Raw genomic sequence first — 20,417 nt, 5'->3', positions numbered from 1 at the left:
GCACCACCAAGGCAGAGCGAGGCTCCGGGTGGGGAGCTGCTGCGAGGGGAGGTAGGGTGGGGCCTGAGGACCAGTGGGAGTGGGGTCCCTTTCCTGCCCTGGATTTCAGGGATCTCCATCTGAAGCCCAGGCCGCCTTCCCACGTTGGCTGGGAGGAGACTGCCACCTGCTGGCCGCTGTGAGGAGCAGGTGTCCGCAGAGGGCTTTCTCCAGGCAGGGGAGCAGGGGCAGACCCTGCAGGGTTGAGAGGAGGGGGAGGGGCCCGGGCACTCCTCTGGGCCAAGGATGAAAGGCAGGCAGAGAGGGAAAGGGCTCAGGCGGCACAGGGAAGTGTGGGACAGGAGGGCAATCCCTGGAAGTGCCCTGTGGGGAGGAGCAGCCATGAGGAGAGGCATGCCTGCCGGGAACCAGGCTGGGCCTTCTCCTCGGTGATGCTGCCCACCGAATGTGTAGGCTGTGCTCCTCCCGGAGCGGTCTCCGTCCCCGAGCCATTTCCCTCCCAGTCTCAGCTCCCCATGGCTCCCCTCCGCCAGGAAGCCCGCCGGACTGTCCCGCCCACCGCCTGGTTCCGCTCATTTATTTGCTGCTCACTCCTGTTCACCAGGACAATCCCACGAGGACAGAGAGGCCTGCCCTCAGCACCCCGCAGTGCCAGAGGCAGAGCAGGAAGTGGCTGTGCAGGGGGCTGACCCCAGGGCACACTCAGACACTGTGACCTGAACGCACAGACAATGAAACACTTGGAAGCCTGTCTCCCCACCACGGTGAGGTCTCCCTAGAAGTAAATGGAAAACAGTTGCCTTTTTATTTGTTCACGAGAGGCCCGGTGCACGAAATTCGTGCAAGACTGGGCCTTCCTTCCCCGGCCGCTGGCACCGGCTTCCCTCCGGCCCCCGGCCCCCGGCCCCGGGCTCCCCTCTCAGCCCCGGCCCTGGGATCCCCTCGCAGCCCCAGCCCCGGAATCCCCTCGCAGGAAGGATGTCCAGAAGGATGTTGGTCTAATTAGCATATTATGCTTTTATCATTGTAGATCTGTAACCACCGTGTGGGAGGTTTATTTACAGTTGACATACGTTACGAGTGAATTCTTTATCCCAGTGGTCGGCAAACTCATCCGTCCACAGAGTCAAATATCAACAGGACAATGATTGACATGTCTTTGGAGAGCCACATTTCTTAAACTTCAACTTCTTCTCACGCCACGTCTTCAACACAGACTCGCCCAGGCCGTGGTGTTTTGTGGAAGAGCCACATTCCAGGGCCCAAAGAGCCGCATGTGGCTCTGGAGCCGCAGTTTGCCAACCTCTGTTTCATTCCACCCATCTGCGCTCCAATCAGGAAGCAAACACATGGCAGACAGCGAGCTCCCGGTGGGGTTGCCCGCCCCCGTGTCTGTGATTCGGGGCAGCTGAGCCGTCCATGGGAGGTGTCGCCCGGGGGCGCCCACGGGAGGGGCTGGGGTTCCCATCCGGAGCCGGGCGGTGGGGGAGAGCCCGGGGCTGCGGCAGGCACTCTGCGCCCCGCACGGCCCCGGAGCTGCCCTCCCCGAGCCCGCCAGCCCCTCTGCGGAGTCAGTGAGGGGCCTCCCCGCCGCCAACACAGAAAGCAGGACCGCGTGTGGCTTCTCCGACTTTTATTCTTTTTACAAAACCATCCATCACCGCCACCCCTCCCACGGCCGGGGGCCACGGCGCCGCACCAGCCCTCCCACCGGGAGAGGCCCGGCTCGCCCTCGTGGTCTCGGAGGACGCCGGGGTCTCAGGTTTGGGGGCTTCACTCCCCAGCCTCCCCTTCCTCCCCCCCACCCCCCCGCGCCCCTCTGCCACGTCCGCCCCGCTCTCTGCCCCCGCGGGCCACGGCCGTCCGCGGGTGACGTGAGCCGGCGCGGTCCGGGGCCTCAGCCCAGCGCCGTGGCCGTCCTGAGCAGGGCTGCGAACATGGAGCCCGGCTCCTGCTGCAGGGCCTCGGGGCTGTCAAACTCCACCACCTGCGAGGAGGAGGAGGGAGGAGGAGGAGGAGGAGGAGGAGGAGGAGGAGGGAGGAGGAGGGAGGGGGAGGAGGGAGGGGGGAGGAGGGAGGGGGAGGAGGGAGGGGGGAGGAGGGAGGAGGGAGGAGGGAGGGGGGAGGAGGAGGAGGGAGGGGGGAGGAGGGAGGGGGGGAGGAGGGAGGAGGAGGAGGAGGGAGGGGGGAGGAGGAGGGGGGAGGGGGGAGGGGGGAGGGGGGAGGGGGGAGGGGGGAGGGGGAGGAGGGAGGGGGGAGGGGGGAGGGGGAGGAGGGAGGGGGGAGGGGGGAGGAGGAGGAGGAGGGCACCGTGAGCCCGGCCCGCGGGCCCGCAGGCCTGGCGCCCCCGGCCCGGCCCGGCCCGGCCGCCCGCACCTCCCCGTTGTCCATGACCAGGATGCGGTCACAGGCCAGCACAGTGGGGATGCGGTGGGCGATGATGAGCACGGTGCAGCCCCGGAAGGCCTCGCGGATGGTGCGCTGGATCAGCGTCTCCATCTCCGTGTCGATGGAGGCCGTGGCCTCGTCAATGAGGACGATCTGGTGGGGACAGAACAGGTGGCAGCAAGCCTGGGCTGGCGTGGCTCGGTGGACAGAGCGGCGGCCTGCAGACCAAAGGGTCCCAGGTGCGATTCCCGGTCAGGGCACAGGCCCGGGTTGTGGGCTTGATCCCCCAGTAGGGGGCGTGCAGGAGGCAGCCGATCCGTGATTCTTTCTAATCATGGATGTTCCTATCTCTCTGCAATCAATAAAATGTATTTTAAAATAAATAAAATAAAACAAGATATATTTTATTGATTTTTTACAGAGAGGAAGGGAGAGGGATAGAGAGTTAGAAACATCGATGAGAGAGAATCATCGATCAGCTGCCTCTTGCACACCCACTACCGGGGATGTGCCCGCAACCAAGGTACATGCCCTTGACCGGAATCGAACCCGTGACCTTTCAGTCCGCAGGCCGACGCTCTATCCGCTGAGCCACACCGGCTTCGGCTAAAATAAAACAAAACAAAAACCAGGTGGAGGCGGCCTCGTGAGCCTGGGACCGGGCCTGGTCCTGGGCCGGCCAGCAGTTCGCCGAGACACAGATCGCTTTGGACGGAGCCCAGCCCCCTCGGCCCCGCCCGCCGAGAGGGACGCGCTTAGTGACCGAGGGCTCGTGCTTGGCGGCGGGCGGGGCGGGTCTGGTTCCTGGAACCCCTCCCCTTTGCAGACGGTCCCAGAGCAGCGTCCCCGCCTCCGGCGAGCACGCCCGGCCACGTATGTTCCTGCTGCAGCACCGCTGTGTCTGTCCCCCTGACACGCACGGGAGCCGGGCCGGCCCACGAGGGGGCCTGAGTGTCACTGGTTAAGGTCAGGGACCCTTAGAAAGAGGGCGTCGTGAGGAAGTCAGAGGCCACGGGTGTGACCAAGGTCACGCGTGCACATGCGAGCGTGGAGGTGCGTGTCCGTGTGTGTCCACGTTTGTGTGTGTCCTTGTGCACCTTTCACATGTACACGTCTGTGCGTGTGTGCTTTCATGCTTGCGTTTTGCTTGCTGGTGAGGGGAAGCATGCTCCTAAGAGCCCGCGGCCGCGGTGCGGTGGCCGGGGCGCTGTCCGGGGCCGGGGTGAGTCTCGGACCCAGAGCTCCCTGGACGGCCGGCGCGCGGCCCCGAGCAGGCGGGACGTGCTCTCGGGGGACCGCGAGGTGGCGACTGCGAGGCCCTGGCTCGCGCGCTCTGGCTCTGGGTTGGACGGACTTCAGCGCGGGGGCGGGGTGTGGGGGGCTGAGGGCCTGGCCGCGCCCCACCCCGCCGCGCCCCCCACGCCACGCCGCGCCCCCCACGCTCCGCCCCCCACGCGGGCCGGTGCTGGGCCGCACCTTGGAGTTGCGTAGGAGGGCGCGGGCGATGCAGAGCAGCTGCCTCTCCCCCACCGAGAAGTTCTCACCGTTCTCCTCCACCTCCGCCTGCAGCCTCTGCGGGAACTTCTGGACCTGCGGTCGGACGGACAGACAAGGGGGTCACTCAGGGGGCAGGCAGGTGGACCAGCCCCCTGGGCGGCCCCTGTGCACGGCCCCTCCTCCGTGTCTCTGTGCAGCTCCCCCCGCCCACACCCCCGGATCCGCGGCCAGTGCCCGCCCAGCGGGCCCCGTCCCTCCCGCCTCCCGCCTCCGCTGTGCCCGCAGCCCACGCTGAGCCTGCCCCTGGCGTCCACTGTGCTCCCATCGCAGGAGCCGGTCCTCCGTGCCCAGCACATTGTAGCGCCGGGCAGGCGCCTGCGGGAGAGGCGGCCGCGCCGGGAGCCTCCGCTCACCGTGCGGCTCAGGAAGGTCCTCTCCAGGGCGCCCCAGATCTCCTCGTCCGAGTGCTGGCCAAAGGGGTCCAGGTTCAGCCTGCCCGGGAGGGAGGAGGCCGTGCTCGCACTTACCCGCCCGGGGCAGCCTCCGTCCACGGCGAGGGCGAGGCGAGGGCGAGGCGAGGGCGAGGCGAGGGCGAGGGCCGGGTTACAGGACCCCGGGGGCCCCGCGAGCGGGCATTTCCCTGGCCGGGTGGTACCTGTCCCTCTGCAGCAGCAGCCCCAGGTTTTGGGGGGCCAGCTGTGTCCCCAGCCCCCACGCCCAGGTGCTGAGGTGGGGCTCTCTCTCGGGGGTGAGCAAGTCACCGTGTTTGTCACTGTCACCATCTGTGAGTCTACGACTCCGGGCATCAGGGTGCTCCCCACGTGCGTGGCCATCACTGCCCCCTCCCTGTCTCAACAAACACTCCGCCCCAGCAAGCGCCTTAAGACCTAAACGCATTCGCTTCTCAGAAAACGCGGGGCTGCCGTGAGCGGGCGGAGGACAGGCGTGGCCTCAGGCGGGCGTGTTCCTGTGACTGTGTGAAGCCGGGAGAGAGCCCAGTGGGCGTGGCTCAGGGGGTCAGCATCGAACTGTGGACCAGGAGGCCCCGGCTCCATTCCCGGTCAGGGCACAGGCCGGGTTTCAGGCTCCCCAGGGTGAAGTGTGCAGGAGGCAGCCGTCCCGTGATTCTCTCTCATCTCTGATGTTTCTCTCTCTCTCTCCCCCACTCCCTTCCTCTCTGAGATAAATAAAAATATATCTTAAACAACGACATCTTGCAAACGTACCAGGGTCTCCGTCGACCTTGAGGGACAGCTCGGTCATAGGAGGTGGCCCCGAAACGGACGCCCCCCCCCCAGCCCTCGCCCGCTACGGGCCCGGGCCAACACGCACCGGATGGTGCCCGAGAACAGGACGGGGTCCTGAGGGATGACGGACAGCTTGGACCGCAGGTCCTCCAGGCTGACGCCGCTGATGTCCACGCCGTCGATGAGGATGCGGCCTGCCGTGGGCTCCGCCAGGCGGAAGAGCGCCGTCCCCAAGGAGGACTTGCCTGTGGGGCCGGACCGAGCCGGGCATCGCCTCCTGAGCCCGCACGGGGGCCGGCCCAGGCCACACCTGGCGCGCACCTGCCCGCTCCGCCCCTGTCATTCCCTCGTCTGTTCCCCGTCTCCTCCCCCGGACCCCCGGCCAGTGTCCGGGGCAGGGCGCGGCGTGTCAGGAGGGTCAGCACCCCGGGGTGCCTGTGCGAACCCCTGCCTGAGAACAGGCGGACGCCCGGGCTGCCGCTCACCGGAGCCGGTGCGGCCCACGATGCCCACCACCTCCTGGCCGCGGATGGTCAGGCTGATGCCCCTGAGGACGACGGGCGTGTTGTGGCGGTACCGCATCTGGTAGTCCTGGAAGCACAGCTCCCCGCGCTGCGGCCACGCGGCCGGGCGGCCCGCGGCCGTCCCCGGCGGCCCTGCCGCGGAGCCTCCGGGACGCACAGCTCGTGTTCGGAGAAAGAGGAAGCCGGCCGTTACCCTCCGCTCGGCTGCGCCCGGGCCTGTGGCCACCCCCGCTGCCCGGCCTCGGGGCCGAGCCCCGGCGGTGCCATCAGAGGGGCCCCCAGGCCATCCCTGCCCCGGCTCTGTCCCCGGAGGAGGGGGAGCCCAGAGCCGCCTCCTGGCTGCTAACGGGGAGGACTCGGGGGGGTGCCTGACGCGCTGCAGACAGAGCCTGAGCAGCCAGCGCGGGCGGCCGGGCGGGCGGCCCCCGCGGGGCGGGCTCAGCTCGGAGCCCTGGCCACGGGGCTCTGTTCCCGCCCGCGCGGTGGGCTTTCTCACACGCGTCTCACAGGCAAAGGCCAGGCTCGGACCGCGCAGAGGATGGCTCAGTGCGCACGGCTGGGGGGGCAGCGCGGACTCCAGCCCAGGCCGCCTGAGCCACACCCCAACGCCACGCGCAGTGGGCGTGTTGGGAGGAGACAGCGAGGGCGAAGACCAGGGTCCCGGCCCGGCTGCCCGCACAGCGTCCCCACAGCGTCCCGCGGGGTTAGGCCAAGGCTCTGCGGCTCCCGAGTCCCGCTCCCAGAACCGGCGGGGGCCCGGCCTCGGGAGGGGTGGGGGGGCTCCGACGGCCGGCTGTGTCACCGTGAGCCGGCGCCCAGGGGCCAGCCTCGGCGCCCTCTCCTGGGTAACAGGCCCGAGAGCGCGACGGCCTTCGCAGGGGCTCTGTGGCTCCTGAGATAATCTGTGTATCGTAGCCGCGAGCCTTTCCCTGGGCCGGGCCAGCCCAGCGCTGTGTGTGTCCGTCCGCTCACTGCTGCGACCCCCAGCCGAGTAGCTGCTGCGCGCCGTCCCGCTCAGAGACAGACAGAGGCCCCTGAGGCTCCCCCAGCTGCACCGCCCGTTCAGGGGCGAAGCTTAGACGTGAGCGGGGTGACCTGGCTCCAGAGCCTGCGCCCAGCCGCTGCGCGTGCGCAGGCGCGGCTCACGCCCGGCCTCGCTGCCGAACTCGCTCTCAGACCCGGCAGGCTGCCGCTTCTGCGAAGGGAAGCTTCCTCCCTGCACGCCAGGACGCGGCCCGCAGAGCCCAGAGAGGAGACAGACGGGAGGGCGGGAGGGCGGGCGGGGGCCGGAGCCCGGGGAAAGCCTCGGGGCCGGGCCAAGCAGAGCCCCCGGCACCGGCCGCACCCACCTTCCGGTACTGCAGCAGCCGCTCCACCGCCGTGAAGTAGGCCTCCGACTCGGAGCCCATGCGCACCATGGACTGGAAGGTGGACGCCAGCTGGCCGGGGGGAGGCCGCGGTCAGGCTGCCCGCTGCGGCTGCAGGAGGGCTCCCGCCCCGAGCCCCCGCGCCAGCCCCCTCACCTGCAGGATGAGGCTGATGGTCAGGGCTTGGTAGGAGGCGGGGGCCGAGGACGCCCCGAGGGCTATGAACAAGGCCACGGCCAAGGTCACCAGGTTGACTATGAGCTCCAGCCGCAGGGACACCCAGCGCGTGGAGGACAGGTACATCAGCTGGTAGTTGGTCTGCTTGTCGTTCAGCCTGTTAAACCTCGGGGGACAGGAGGCCCGGAGCCACCGCGTTGGTCTGCCCAAGGGCTGCCCAAGGCCGCCCTCTCGGCCGCTGCCCCTCCACATAACCCCCGGCCATCCGGCCCCACGGCCCCAGCCGCCCCCCCATACCCCCTGCCATCCTGCCCCATGGCCTTGCCGCCCCCTGCTACCCTCCCCCCCGTCCTGCCCCAGGGCCCCTCCGCCCCGCTACCTGCCCCCCACAACCCACTCCCTGTCCTGCCCCACTGCCCCGCCGCCCCCCTGCTACCCCCCCGTCCTGTCCCACGGCCCTGCCACCCCCCCTCACTACCTACCCCCGTCCTGCCCCAGGGCCCCTCTGCCCACCCCCCCCGCTACCCCCCCCCCCGTCCTGTCCCAGGGCCCTGCCACCCCCCCTCACTACCTACCCCCTGTCCTGCCCCAGGGCCCCCTCTGCCACCCCCCGCTACCCCCCCCCCCCGTCCTGTCCCACGGCCCTGCCACCCCCCCCTCACTACCTACCCCCGTCCTGCCCCAGGGCCCTCTGCCACCCCCCCGCTACCCCCCCCCCCGTCCTGCCCCAGGGCCCTGCCACCCCCCCTCACTACCTCCCCCCGTCCTGCCCCAGGGCCCCTCTGCCACCCCCCGCTACCCCCCTGTCCTGCCCCAGGGCCCCTCTGCCACCCCCCGCTACCCCCCCCCGTCCTGCCCCAGGGCCCCTCTGCCACCCCCCGCCAACCCCCCCCCGTCCTGCCCCAGGGCCCCTCTGCCACCCCCCGCTCCCCCCCCCGTCCTGCCCCAGGGCCCCAGGGACTCACTGGCGGACGAAGTCCTCGGCCTTCCCGTAGACGTGGATGGAGCTGAGGCCGCGCAGCGCGGTGAGGATGTGGGAGAAGACGGGGGAGCGGCTGTAGTTCTCCAGCCTCTTGAACACATTCATGGCCCGCTTCACCTTCCTGCAGGGGAGAGGCTGCGGCCGTCCGTCCGGGCGGTCCCCCCGCCCCCACCCCGGCCGGGGAGACCCTCACGCGTAGAAGAGGATGGAGGAGAGGCTGCGGCCGGCCGTCCGGGCGGTCCCCCCGCCCCCACCCCGGCCGGGGAGACCCTCATGCGTAGAAGAGGATGGAGGAGAGGCTGCGGCTGTCTGTCCGGGCGGTCCCCCCCTCCCCACGCCCAGGTGGTCCCCCCCCACCCCCGGCCGGGGAGACCCTCACGCATAGAAGAGGATGGAGGAGAGGCTGAGGCTGTCCGTCCGGGCGGTCCCCCCGCCCCCACCCAGGTGGTCCCCCCCCACCCCGGCCGGGGAGACCCTCACACGTAGAAGAGGATGGAGGAGAGGCTGAGGCTGTCTGTCCGGGCGGTCCCCCCGCCCCCACCCCGGCCGGGGAGACCCTCACACGTAGAAGAGGATGCAGCCGGCGAACAGGACGGCCCCGATGGCCAGGATGTAGGGCGACAGCACGCTGACGATGGCCATGTTGATGAGCACCAGCAGCAGCAGCAGCAGGAACTCCTCGGTCACGATGGGCAGCTGCTGGTCCAGCTGGTCCAGGTCCCCCGCGAAGCAGTTGAGCAGCCGGCCCGTGGGCGTCGTGTCGAAGAAGCTCATGGGGCAGAGGGAGACCTGCAGGGACGGCGCGGCCTTAGGGGAGGCCTGGGGGCAGCGCCGGGCCCCAGCGTGCGGACGCCTCCATCTGCTGCTGGGTGGCCCGGGCAGGTGGCTTCCCTCCTCTGAGCCTGAACAAACCCCGAGCCACGCGGACCGGACCACGCCTGCTGGTGCCCTCACCATCGGAAGCCTGACGCCCCCCACGTGGCACACGGGGACATGTGACGTGCGAGAGAGAGCCGGGACACCTCTACGACGTCATCGGCTGCCCCCCAGCGGGAGGGACATCACAGACCGCTTGGTGTTCTAGCCAGGACGCCTGGTGCTCCCACCGCAGGGGGAGGGCAATGCCAGGGATCTTGGGACAGTCCTGCGTGTGACAGTGCTCGGCCCACCGAGGCCAGCGCTGGTGTGACTCTGACCCTCAGCAAGGCCAGTGAACGGCTAGGACCCGCCGCCAGCAGCAGGTGTGACCCGCCCCCGTCCACCTGGGGACCTGCTGTCCACTTACAACCTTGGGACACTCGGCAACAGGCAAAACCAGGGAGACAGAAAGCAGGTGCTGGGGGGCTGTGGGGAGGCGTGGGAGGCGTGGACAGACAGCCCGGGACTTTTGGGGCAGTGAAGATAGTCTGAGCACACATTTGTCAAAACAGCGGAAACAACGAATTCCCCGATGCGTAGCACCAGTCCCAGCCGGCCTGTGTCCCAGCGGGGCCTCGCCTGGGCACTTCCAAGCCCAATCCCAGTAGCTGCCATCTGCAGATCTCTCTGTAGCTCCTGCCGGTGGCCCCAGAGCCAGTGACCCAGTGTGTGTGTGTGTGTGTGTGTGTGTGTGTGTGTGAGGGGGGTGTGTGCATAGAATGTGCACCAGCCGGCCAAAACCGGTTTGGCTCAGTGGATAGAGCATCGGCCTGTGGACGGAAAGGTCCCAGGTTCGATTCCAGTCAAGGGCATGTACCTTGGTTGCGGGTACATCTCCAATAGGGGGTGTGCAAGAGGCAGCTGATCGATGTTTCTCTCTCATCGATGTTTCTGACTCTCTATTCCCCTCTCTTCCTCTCTGTGAAAAAATCAATAAAATATATATTTGGGGGGAAAAAAAAAGTGCACCAGCCGGAGGGAACCCCAGTGTAAACGGTGGACGTTCGGTAACGATGACGATGACCGGTCCGTATTGCTCGTCAGCTGGAGCAGGCGTCCCGCACGCAGGCACGGGGTTCGAGTGGCGGGGTGAGGGCCTGGGGGAACGCTGTGCTTTTCTCAACCCCAAGAGCACCGCTCTCGAAGGCCAGCTGCCCCGCCCGCAGCGCCGCCCCCGCGCCGGCCGCGCACCTTGCTGAAGAGGCCGTTGTGCAGCGCGGTGGAGGCCTTCCTGGTGGCCTGGGTGAAGGCCAACGAGGAGCAGACCCCCAGGCAGGCCAGGGCCAGCGTGCTGAGGCCCAGCACCGTCTCGTAGAAGGACAGGCGCGGGTTGTCCAGGATGTTGCCCGGGTCCGAGGTGCTTCTGTTGCTCTCGTGGCTGCTGTTGGTCTTTGAGAAAGAACGGGGAGGCGGGGGGGGGGGGGGTGTATAAGTATCTGTGGCCTCTGTCCCGGCTCCTGGCCCAGAGCCCCCTGTGGTGCCCCGAGCCTGGAGCTGGGAGCATGCTCTGCTCGCACCCTTGGCCTCCGGCTCTGCCCCAGACACTCCGTTGTCTGAGACCAGGGAGTTCCTGGCAGCCCCTGGCGGGTGCTGAGCCTGGAGGGAGGCCTGTCACCAGAAAGCTGCGCGGTGGAGGCTGGAGCCTCCGCCCACCCCGCCCTCCAGGGAGGGGCTGGTGACATCAGTCACTCCCGGGCCCCCAGAGGAAGCCAGACTCCCGGGGATTCCAGCACTGAGGCGCGTGCCCAGGGGGCCCCGGCCCAGGTACACCACCCGCCTGAGCTGCCCAGTGCTGCCCGAGGCTGTCCTGTGGGCTCAGCCCAACCCCCCTCCCCGCTCCTGTGGGCTCAGGGACACCCCCCTGCTCCCTAAGGGGCTCAGGGACCCCGCCCCCCCCCCCCCCGCTCCTGTGGGCTCAGGGACCCCGCCCCCCCTTCCCGCTTCCCCTCCCCGCTTCCCCTCCCCGTCCCCCCTCCCCGCTCCTAAGGGGCTCAGGGACCCCGCATCCCCCTCCCTGCACACCCCCCCCCGCTCCTAAGGGGCTCAGGGACCCCGCACCCCCTCCCTGCACACCCCCCCCCCCGCTCCTAAGGGGCTCAGGGACCCCGCACCCCCTCCCCGCACCCCCCCCTGCTCCTAAGGGGCTCAGGGACCCCGCATCCCCCTCCCTGCACACCCCCCCCCCGCTCCTAAGGGGCTCAGGGACCCCGCACCCCCTCCCTGCACACCCCCCCCCGCTCCTAAGGGGCTCAGGGACCCCGCATCCCCCTCCCCGCTCCTAAGGGGCTCAGGGACCCGGAGCAGCCTGCACGGGCCTGAGAGCCTCACTCTGACCTCTACACTCACAAGGGGGAGTCCCGGGAGGGGGGCGCCTCGTGTCATGCCCCCATGACCCCAGCCAGCAGGCAGCCTGAGGTGGGCGGGCCTCCTGGAGGTGTCCGTCTCTGCCTGGCCCGTCCCCCCTCCGCTCCTTGGTTCTCCCTCTAAGATGCGCCGGTTCCCTCTGCCCAGAGCAGAGCAGCTCCTGGGCTTCCCACGCCCCCCCGCACCTCCCCGTCCCCCCTCCCCCGCCCCCCCCCCCCCCCCCCCCCCCCCGCCTCCCCGTCCAGCAGGTCTCCCTCCGGCGGCCGCCCCGCCCGTCGCCCGCCCGCGGTGTGCAGAGCCGGCCTGCCTGGGCCCCAGAGAAGCCTCTGGGTTTTGTCCCCAAAAGACCACCGGGGGCGGTTCAGGCTGTGAGCGCGGGGCGCCCCGGGCGGAGGCTCCCAGGGTCCTCCCTGGGCCGGGCCGGGGTCCCAGCCGGGGCCCCAGAGAGGCCGCGCCCTCCGCCCAGCGCACCCTCGCCCGCACTCACCCCGGAGCCCTGCTCCAGCCAGTAGCTCAGCCACCAGAAGTAGAAGGCGGACAGGAAGATGAACAGCATCATGAGCAGGAGCACACCCGCGGCCACCGCATACCCTGCGGGGAGGGCATTGCTGTGGCCGGAGCTGCCGTACCGAGCGGCGGGGACGGTGCGAGGTGTGCCCCCCCCCGGGCCCGGCCGCCCCTGACCCCCCGCCCGGGGCCCGGCCGCCCCTGACCCCCCGCCCGGGGCCCGGCCGCCCCTGACCCCCCGCCCGGGGCCCGGCCGCCCCTGACCCCCCGCCCGGGGCCCGGCCGCCCCTGACCCCCCTCCCGGGGCCCGGCCACGGGCACCTCCAGCCGCCTGGATGTAGTGGTGGTAGACACGCCATGAGGGGGACCCCTGCTCCATCTTCTCCTGCTGGGTGAGCTGGTTCTGCAGCCCTGGGGGGGTGAGGGGGAGGAGGAGAAGGAGGAGGGGGAGGAGGAGGAGGTGGAGGAGGAGGAGGAGGGGGAGGAGGAGGAGGAGGAGGAGAGGAGGAGGAGGAGGAGTTGTTTCTCCCAGCTTCTCCCAGCGCCCTGCGCCTGCCCCTCCCGTCCCTCGCCTCCGGAGGCAGCGCCCACCCAGCTGCCCCAACCCACGGGAGACCCTGCCCCCGGAGCCCGGAAAGGGGTCCTTCCCCAGCCATTCAGCCCCGAGGGCCTGGCGCCCTGAGGGTGGGTCGGGGCGGCTGCAGAGAAGGGGGCAGAGGGGACCGGGGGCCAGGGTCCTGTTCCTAACGGCCTTCGCACACTGCACCCGGAGACAGGCCTCTCTGCCCCGTCTGCCGGTGGAGAGGGGCTCACAGCGCGGCTTCTGCAGCGGCCGGGGCCCCGGCTCACCTGCGCTGTCCTCAGGGGGCTCCCCCGGGAGGGGGTGCTGGGCCGGGCCGCCCGGAGGCTCTGGGGCCGCCTGCAGCGTGTCCTGGGGAGGCAGGGCTGTGAGCGAGGGGGCTCCTCCCGGGGGTGGGCGGGCGGGCGGGCGGGGCGGGGCGGGGCGGCGGGCACCTGTGCGGCCTCCCCGTGCATGGTCTGGAGGAGGCGGGCGTACCGCCCCCCCCTCTGCATCAGCTCCCGGTGCGCCCCCTGCTCGCAGATCTTCCCGTCCGCCAGCAGCAGCACCTGGTCGCAGAACTGCAGCCACTGCGGGGCGGGAGGGGGTCCCAGTGAGCGCCCAGCGCCGCGCAGCGCCTCCGTGCAGAGGCCGAGCCCCGAGCCAGGTGCAGTGTCACTGACCCCGAGGCCAGCGCCCTCGGGGGGGCCCTCGGCATCGATGGGCTGCCTCCTGCACCGCCCTGATCGGGGCCGGGGAACCTGCAGCCAAGGGACGTGTCCTCGCCCGGAATCGAACCCGGGACCCGTCAGTCCCGGCTGAATGCTCTGACCACTGGGTCACACCGGCCAGGGCCCTTTGGAAAGCTCTTTGTGCCTTTTTTTTTTTTTTTTTTTTATGCCAGAAAGACAGCGCGGCTCAGCCAGAAGAGGAGGGAGAAAGAGCGACAGTGTCTTGAGCCCAAAGCCAAGGACAGCAGGTGCAGAGGGAAGGGCCGGCGGGGGAGGCGTGGGGTTCCTCCTGAGGAACGTTTTCTCTTTCTCTGCTTCCAGAGTGCTGGCCCCTGCCGTGCGGAAGGCAGAGGGAGCCTGGACATGGGTCTGGACGCTCACCAGCCCGTCCCCCAGCACAGAGGGGCGGGGAGGCCGAGTCTGTACCCCACACCCCACGGGGGTCTGGTCTGAGGGGGAGGGGGAGGGGGTCTGGTCTGAGGGGGAGGGGAGGGGGGAGGGTCTGGTCTGAGGGGGAGGGGGAGGGTCTGGTCTGAGGGGGAGGGGAGGGGGAAGGGTCTGGTCTGAGGGGGAGGGGGAGGGGGAGGGGGGTCTGGTCTGAGGGGGAGGGGGGTCTGGTCTGAGGGGGAGGGGGGGTCTGGTCTGCGGGGGAGGGGGGGGGAGGGTCTGGTCTGAGGGGAGGGGGAGGGCTGGTCTGATGGGGGAGGGGGAGGGGGCGGGTCTGGTCTGAGGGGGAGGGGGAGGGGAGGGTTCTGGTCTGCGGGGGAGGGGAGGGGAGGGGGGTCTGGTCTGCGGGGGAGGGGGAGGGTGAGGGGAGGTTGGTCTGCGGGGGAGGGGAGGGGGAGGGGGAGGGGAGGTCTGGGTCTGAGGGGGAGGGGGGGAGGGTCTGGTCTGGGGGAGGGGGGAGGGGGGAGGGGTCTGGTCTGAGGGGGGAGGGGGAGGGGGAGGGGAGGGGGAGGGGGTCTGGTCTGCGGGGGAGGGGGAGCCGCCCCGAGGGGTCACCTGCAGCTGGGCGTCACCAGCACCACCGTCTTGCCCGCAGCGCCTTCCGGATGCACTCCTCGAAGATGTGGCGCCCCACGTGGCGTCCACGGCGGGACAGCGGGTCGTCCAGCAGGTAGGTCTCGCGGTCCGAGTAGACGGCGCGGGCCAGGCTGATCCTCTGCCGCTGCCCCCCCGAGAGGTTGAGGCCCCGCTCCCCGATCTGCGGACGGCGAACCAGGGGCGCCGTGGCGGAGGGTGGGCGCAGCCAGGCGGGCCCTCGGCGCTCCCCACGTGCGGGCGGGCGGGAAGCGCATCCCGGGGGAGGGTGGGGGAGGCACGTGGCCCAGGAAGCGCCGCTCACTGACGCCGCGGGACGGGCATGAGGGCCGCGGACAAGCCGCCCGCTCCCCTCGCGGGTCAGACGGGAGCCGCGAACGACAGAACAAAATAAACAAACTGGGGGACCGAGGCCACGGGGCCTCCGAGGAGGAGGGTGCCGGCCGGTGAGGGACCGGGCGGGGACGGGCAGGTTCTGCGTCTCAAACCCCCCGATGGGGGCCGCTCTGGGCAGAAGCTGGGGCCCCTCTGTGCCCGGAGGCGCCGACACCTCCCTCTTGCCGCTCACTCACCTCCGTGCTGTCCCCGAAGGGCAGGATCTCCAGGTCTCGGGCCAGGCAGCAGCAGTGGAGCGCCTGGCGGTACCTGCAAGGCGGGGGCCTGAGGGCACGGCAGGCCCTGCCCCCGGGGGAGGGGACACTCCCACTCCCGGCTCAGCCGGCTAAGGAGACTTTGGAGAGAGGAGCTTGGGTGGGAGAGAGACGCATCGATTGGCTGCCTCCTGCATGTGCCTGGGTGGGCCCGGGATCAGACCCAGACCCAGGCCTGTGCCCTCGCCCTGGACCCGGCAGTCCTCGGGCCGGCGCGCTGGCCACTGAGCCACACCAGCCAGGGCCCCTGGCCACGTGGCTTTCCTTAGGAGCGACCGCCAGCGCAGTTCCTTGTGCATTTATTCGGGAGCAGCCCATTCCCCTGCACGTGTGCGGCTGACACCGTTCAAGGCCCCGCAGTGTCCCATCACAGGCACACGTGGTCTACGTATGACACGGTGCCCCCGGGGTGGACACGGGGTCTCCTAGTCCTCAGCTGCTGTGCCACACGTCGTGTGGACACGCTTGTGCACGGGTCCCGTGCTCGGGTGAGGTCCTGGGTGGCGTGCCCAGCAGCCCGGCCGGGCTTGTTTGGACAGATATTCTGAGAGGGCCTGGGCCCTGTCGGCGCAGGGCAGTGCGGTGACCGGACGAGGGCTGTGTGAGGGCGACACCCCTGGGGGTGGGCACGGGGAGAAGCGGGAGCCAGGGTGCCCAGGGCAGAGCCAGCGGCCAGTCCCAGCCGGACACCCAGCGCAGAGCTGGCCGCCCGAGGAGCAGAGAGACGGAGGGAGGGAGGGAGGGAGCGCCGTCGATGAGAAGGGGCGGCGTGAGGAGGGGCCTGGCTCCGGAGAGCCATCCCGGGATCGGCCAGCAGCTCAGCAGCTGGTGCTGGCCCCGGCCTGGAGCTGGCCGGTGAGAACCCCTCCAGGCCTGTGCCCTCCCGGCTGTGACTGGGGGAGCGGCCGATTGCAAAGTCACCGAGGCCGAGCCCGGGAAGCTGGGAGCCGGGCTGGCCTGCGGGCTCGGTGTGTCCCCCGCCCCGTCCGTGCGGCACAGACTCTCATGGTCACCGGGGGATGGGAGCGTGTGAGCAGGCCACGCCGGCCCCCCACCACCAGCCACGAGCCCGGCTGATGCCTCCCCACTGACAGCCTCCTCGGCCTCCTGACCGCCCTCTGGCTCTGAGCTCAGGAAGGAATCCACACAGACACCCGGGAAGCTAGCCGGGGGGCGGTGGGGGGCCACAGACTGAAGCAGGGAGCCCTGGGGTTTCTGACAGCCACGGGGCTCAGGCCCAGCCCCGGCACGTCCCATCCGCTCTGGCCACGCGGCCGCACCTCTTGGGGCCTCGGCTGCCCGGCCTGGAGCGTGGAGGTGGCCGTGGCCTTCCTGTCTGAGCCAGGAGGGCGGTGCTGGGGCCGCACTCAGAGGGCCCCTCGCAGCGGGGCTTGGGGAGGTGGGGGAACCCTCCCCTGACAGCCCCCCGCCCCGTCCTCCCGCCCGCCCGCCCCGAGCTTACCGCGCCTGGTCCCACTGGCTCCCCATGAGGATGTTGTCCCGGACGCTGCCCGAGACGAGCCAGGCCTGCTGGGGCACGTAGGCCAGGCTGCCCCGCACGCCCACCGCGCCCTCCAGCAGGTGCATCTGCGGGCGAGAGTCAGCTCAGGGCGGCGCGGGGACGGCCCGGCCCTCCGCCTCGGACCCCGGGCTCAGCCTGGCCCTCCGCCTCGGACCCCGGGCTCAGCCTGGCCCTCTGCCTCGGACCCCGGGCTCGCCTATGAAATGGGACTTGGGATGGCATGCTCCTGCCCGCCGGCTGGCTCAGGGGTGGAGTGTCGACCTATGAACCAGGGGTCATGGTTCAGTTCCCCGTTAGGGCATGTGCCCGGGTTGTGGCTTGGTCCCCAGTGGGGGGCGTGCAGGAGGCAGGCGGTCCCTGATTCCCTCTCATCATGGATGTGTTTCTCTCTCTCTCCCCTTCTCCCTTCCCTGAAATAAAAACATATTTTTAAATGGGAACCTCCATTGCACAACCACAGGGACCTGAATTTAAAAACAAAACAAAACAAAAGAACAACATGCTCCCTCCCGGCCCCCCAGGGAGTCTTGTGACCCCGAGAACGCGGAGCTAAACCGGGACGTTCCTGCAGGGCCCGAGCAGGGTGTGCGTGGACACGCCGAGCTTTTCCCGCTGGTCCCCAGCCCCCCTCCATGGGCCGGCCGCCCAGCCGCCCTGACCTGCCTGGCGCATGGGGGTGGGGGGGCGGCCCTCGTGTTCTGGACGCCGTAGTGGCAGAGGGCCCCGTCGCTGCCCAGTGAAACGGCCACAGAACGTGTTTCTGCGCACGCGGCCAGCGCCAGCCCCGCCGTCTGGCCCGCGGGCAAGCGGCCGTCCCGCCGCGCTCCTGCTCCTCGGGGAGACTCACCTCCCCCAGGAAGGCCGACAGCAGGCTGCTCTTGCCGCTCCCGGTGCTGCCGCAGACGCCCAGCAGGGTCCCCTGGAACCCAGCACAGCCGCGTCGGCACGACGGCCCCACGCCGGCCGCGCCAGGGGCTCGCACACAGAACCCCCGGCAGAGGCCACACGGCCACGCACACCTGCAGGCGGATCCGAGGCTGGGGACCGGCGACAGCGGGCGGCCGCCCAGGAAGGCCGCCGAGTGGCGATGGCACAGGGGCTTGTGGGTAGGGGGTCCCGGGAGGAGAGAAGCCCAGGTCCAGACCTGCCTGCATTCCCTGCACCTGCTTCTCCCTCTGGAAAGCCCGGACAGCAAAGCCTGGTTCGCAGTGTCCCCCATTCACTCACTCACTCACGTCACTCAAGGCAACGCACCACGCACGCAGGGCACGCAACGCACGCCACTGCATTCACGCACGCACCACGGCACGCAGGCACGCACGCAGGCACCACGCCCGGGACGCACGGCAGGCATCGCACGCACGCACGCAGGCACGCACGCAACGCACGGCACGGCAACGCACCGCACGCACGCAACGCACGGCATGGCACACGCACGTCACGCACGCAGGCACGCAGGCACGCACGCAGGCACTGCCACGCACGGACGCCGCAGGCCAGCACGCATCGCACGCAGTCACGCTCACGCACGCACGCACGGACGCACGGCAGGCACGCACGCACGCGCATGCACGCACGCACGCACGCTACGACGCAGGCACGCACGCACGCAGGCCCGCACGCAGGCAGCGCACGCACGCACGCACGCCAGCACGCACGCACGCACGCACGCAGTCACGCACGCACGCACGTCCACGCAGGCCACTGCACGCACGCACGCAGGCACGCACGCATGGCACGCACGCACGCACGCACGCAGGCACGCACGCACGGACGCACGCAGGCACGCCACGCACGCACGCAGGCACGTCACGCACGCACAGCACGCAGCGCACGCACGCACGCACGGCACGCATGCACGCACGCACGCAGGCACGCACGCACGCAGCGCACGCACGGCACGCACGCACGGACCCCGCACGCAGGCACGCACGGACGCACGCAGTCAACGCACGCACGTCAACGCACGGACCGCACTGCAGGCACGCACGCAGGGCACGTCAAACGCACGGACGCACGCAGGCACGCCACGCACGCACGCAGGCACGCACGCCGCAGGCCCACGCACCGCAACGCACGCAGGCAGCGCACGCACTCACGCACGCAGGTCACGCCGCACGGGCACGCACGCACGCAGGCACTGCACGGCACGGCCAAACGCACGCAGCACTGGAACCGCACGCACGGCAGGCCATCGCTCACGCACGCACGCACGCAGGCACGCACGTCAGGGTCACGCCACACGGCACGCACGCCAGGCACGCACGCAACGCACTGAGGCACGCACGCACGCACGCAGGCAACGCACCTCACGCTCGCACGCACGCAGGCACGCACGCACGCACGCACGCAGGCACGCACGCACGAGCACGCAGGCACGCCCGCCCGCACGCACGCAGTCACGCACTCACGCTACGCACGCAGGCACGCAGCAGTCACGCACGCCAGCAGGCACGCACGCACGCACGCACGCAGGCACGCACGCAGCAGGCACGCACGCAGGCAGGCGGCACGCACTCACGCACGCCGGCACTCAGCAGGCACGCAGGCACTCACGCACGGCACTCACGCATTCACGCACGCAGGCACGCACGCACGGACGCAGGCACGCACGCACGCACGCACGGCAGGCACGCGACGCACGCACGCAGGCACGCACGCACGCACGCACGCAGTCAGCACGCACGCACGCCCGCACGCCGGCATCGCACCTACGCATCGCAGGCACGCCACGCACGCACGCTACGCAGGCACGCACGCAGGCACGCACGCACGGACACGCATGCACGGCACGCACGCATCGACGCACGCAGGCACGCACGCACGCACGCACGCACGCACGCACGCACGCACGCACGCACGCACGCACGCAGGCACGCCTCGCACGCACGCACGCACGCAGGCACGCAGCACGCACGCACGCAGGCACGCACGCATCGCACTCGCAGGCAGGCACGCACGCACGCACGCACGCACGCACGCACGCACGCACGCACGCACGCACGCCGGCCGCACGCACGCACGCACGGCCGCCACGCAGCACGCACGCAGGCACGCACGCACGCACGCACGCCGAGGCACGCACGCACGCACGCAGGCACGCTACGCACGGCACGCACGCATCCTCAGCACGCACGCACGCACGCACGCTGGCACGCACGCACGCACTGCACGCAGTGCACGCACGCACGCACGCCGGCACGCAGCAGTCACGCACGCACGGACGCACGCAGGCACGCACGCACGCACGCAGGCACGCACGCACGCACGCAGCAGCACGCACGCACGGCACTCACGCAACGCATCCACGCACGCACGCAGGCACGCACGGCACGCACGCAGGCACGCACGCACGCACGCATCTCAGGCACGCACGCACGCACGCAGGAACGCAGTCACGCACGCTACGCAGGCACGCACGCAGGCACGCACGCACGCAGGCACGCCCGCACGCACGCACGCACCAGGCACGCACGCACGCCACGCACTCACGCACGCAGGGCCCACGCACGCACGCACGCACGCAGGGCACTCACGCACGCAACGCACGCAGGCACGGCACTCACGCACGCACGCAGTCAGGCAGCACGCACGCAGTCACGCACGCACGCACGCATCGCGAGGGCACGCTACGCTACGCACGCAGGCACGCACGTCACTCACTCACGCAGGCACTCACTCACGCACTCATTCACTCACTCACTCACTCACCATTCACTCACTCCATTTCACTCACTCACTCATTCACTCACTTCATGACACTCATTCACTCACTCACTCACTCATTCACTCACTCACTCACTCACTCATTCACTCACTCACTCACTCACTCATTCACTCACTCACTCACTCATTCACTCACTCACTCATTCACTCACTCACTCACTCATTCATTCACTCACTCATTCACTCACTCATTCACTCACTCATTCATTCATTCACT

The 20,417-nt window shown here is 70.1% G+C and overlaps 1 protein-coding gene across 1 annotated transcript in view; it reads right to left on the bottom strand.

The window, feature by feature from the left end:
- Nucleotides 1-1,790: 1,790 nt before the first annotated feature.
- Nucleotides 1,791-20,417, bottom strand: part of ABCC11 (ATP binding cassette subfamily C member 11) — a 32,842-nt gene continuing 14,215 nt past the window's right edge. Inside the window, 21 exon segments of the mRNA XM_045582905.1 lie at nucleotides 1,791-1,987; nucleotides 2,377-2,541; nucleotides 3,865-3,978; nucleotides 4,299-4,377; nucleotides 5,218-5,377; nucleotides 5,618-5,786; nucleotides 5,789-5,815; nucleotides 7,006-7,095; nucleotides 7,180-7,366; nucleotides 8,166-8,303; nucleotides 8,745-8,971; nucleotides 10,292-10,489; nucleotides 11,952-12,055; nucleotides 12,293-12,404; nucleotides 12,581-12,669; nucleotides 12,821-12,902; nucleotides 12,986-13,120; nucleotides 14,298-14,465; nucleotides 14,875-14,947; nucleotides 16,415-16,539; nucleotides 17,322-17,393. Coding sequence (XP_045438861.1) covers nucleotides 1,898-1,987; nucleotides 2,377-2,541; nucleotides 3,865-3,978; nucleotides 4,299-4,377; nucleotides 5,218-5,377; nucleotides 5,618-5,786; nucleotides 5,789-5,815; nucleotides 7,006-7,095; nucleotides 7,180-7,366; nucleotides 8,166-8,303; nucleotides 8,745-8,971; nucleotides 10,292-10,489; nucleotides 11,952-12,055; nucleotides 12,293-12,404; nucleotides 12,581-12,669; nucleotides 12,821-12,902; nucleotides 12,986-13,120; nucleotides 14,298-14,465; nucleotides 14,875-14,947; nucleotides 16,415-16,539; nucleotides 17,322-17,393 — 2,604 coding nt within the window. The 3' untranslated portion in view covers nucleotides 1,791-1,897.

This window comes from Pipistrellus kuhlii, unplaced genomic scaffold (assembly GCF_014108245.1).
Source record: "Pipistrellus kuhlii isolate mPipKuh1 unplaced genomic scaffold, mPipKuh1.p scaffold_m20_p_17, whole genome shotgun sequence".
NCBI classification, from domain to species: Eukaryota; Metazoa; Chordata; class Mammalia; order Chiroptera; family Vespertilionidae; genus Pipistrellus; species Pipistrellus kuhlii.
Note: the sequence above shows the minus strand (reverse complement) of the source record. Positions and strands in the feature narration are given on the sequence as shown.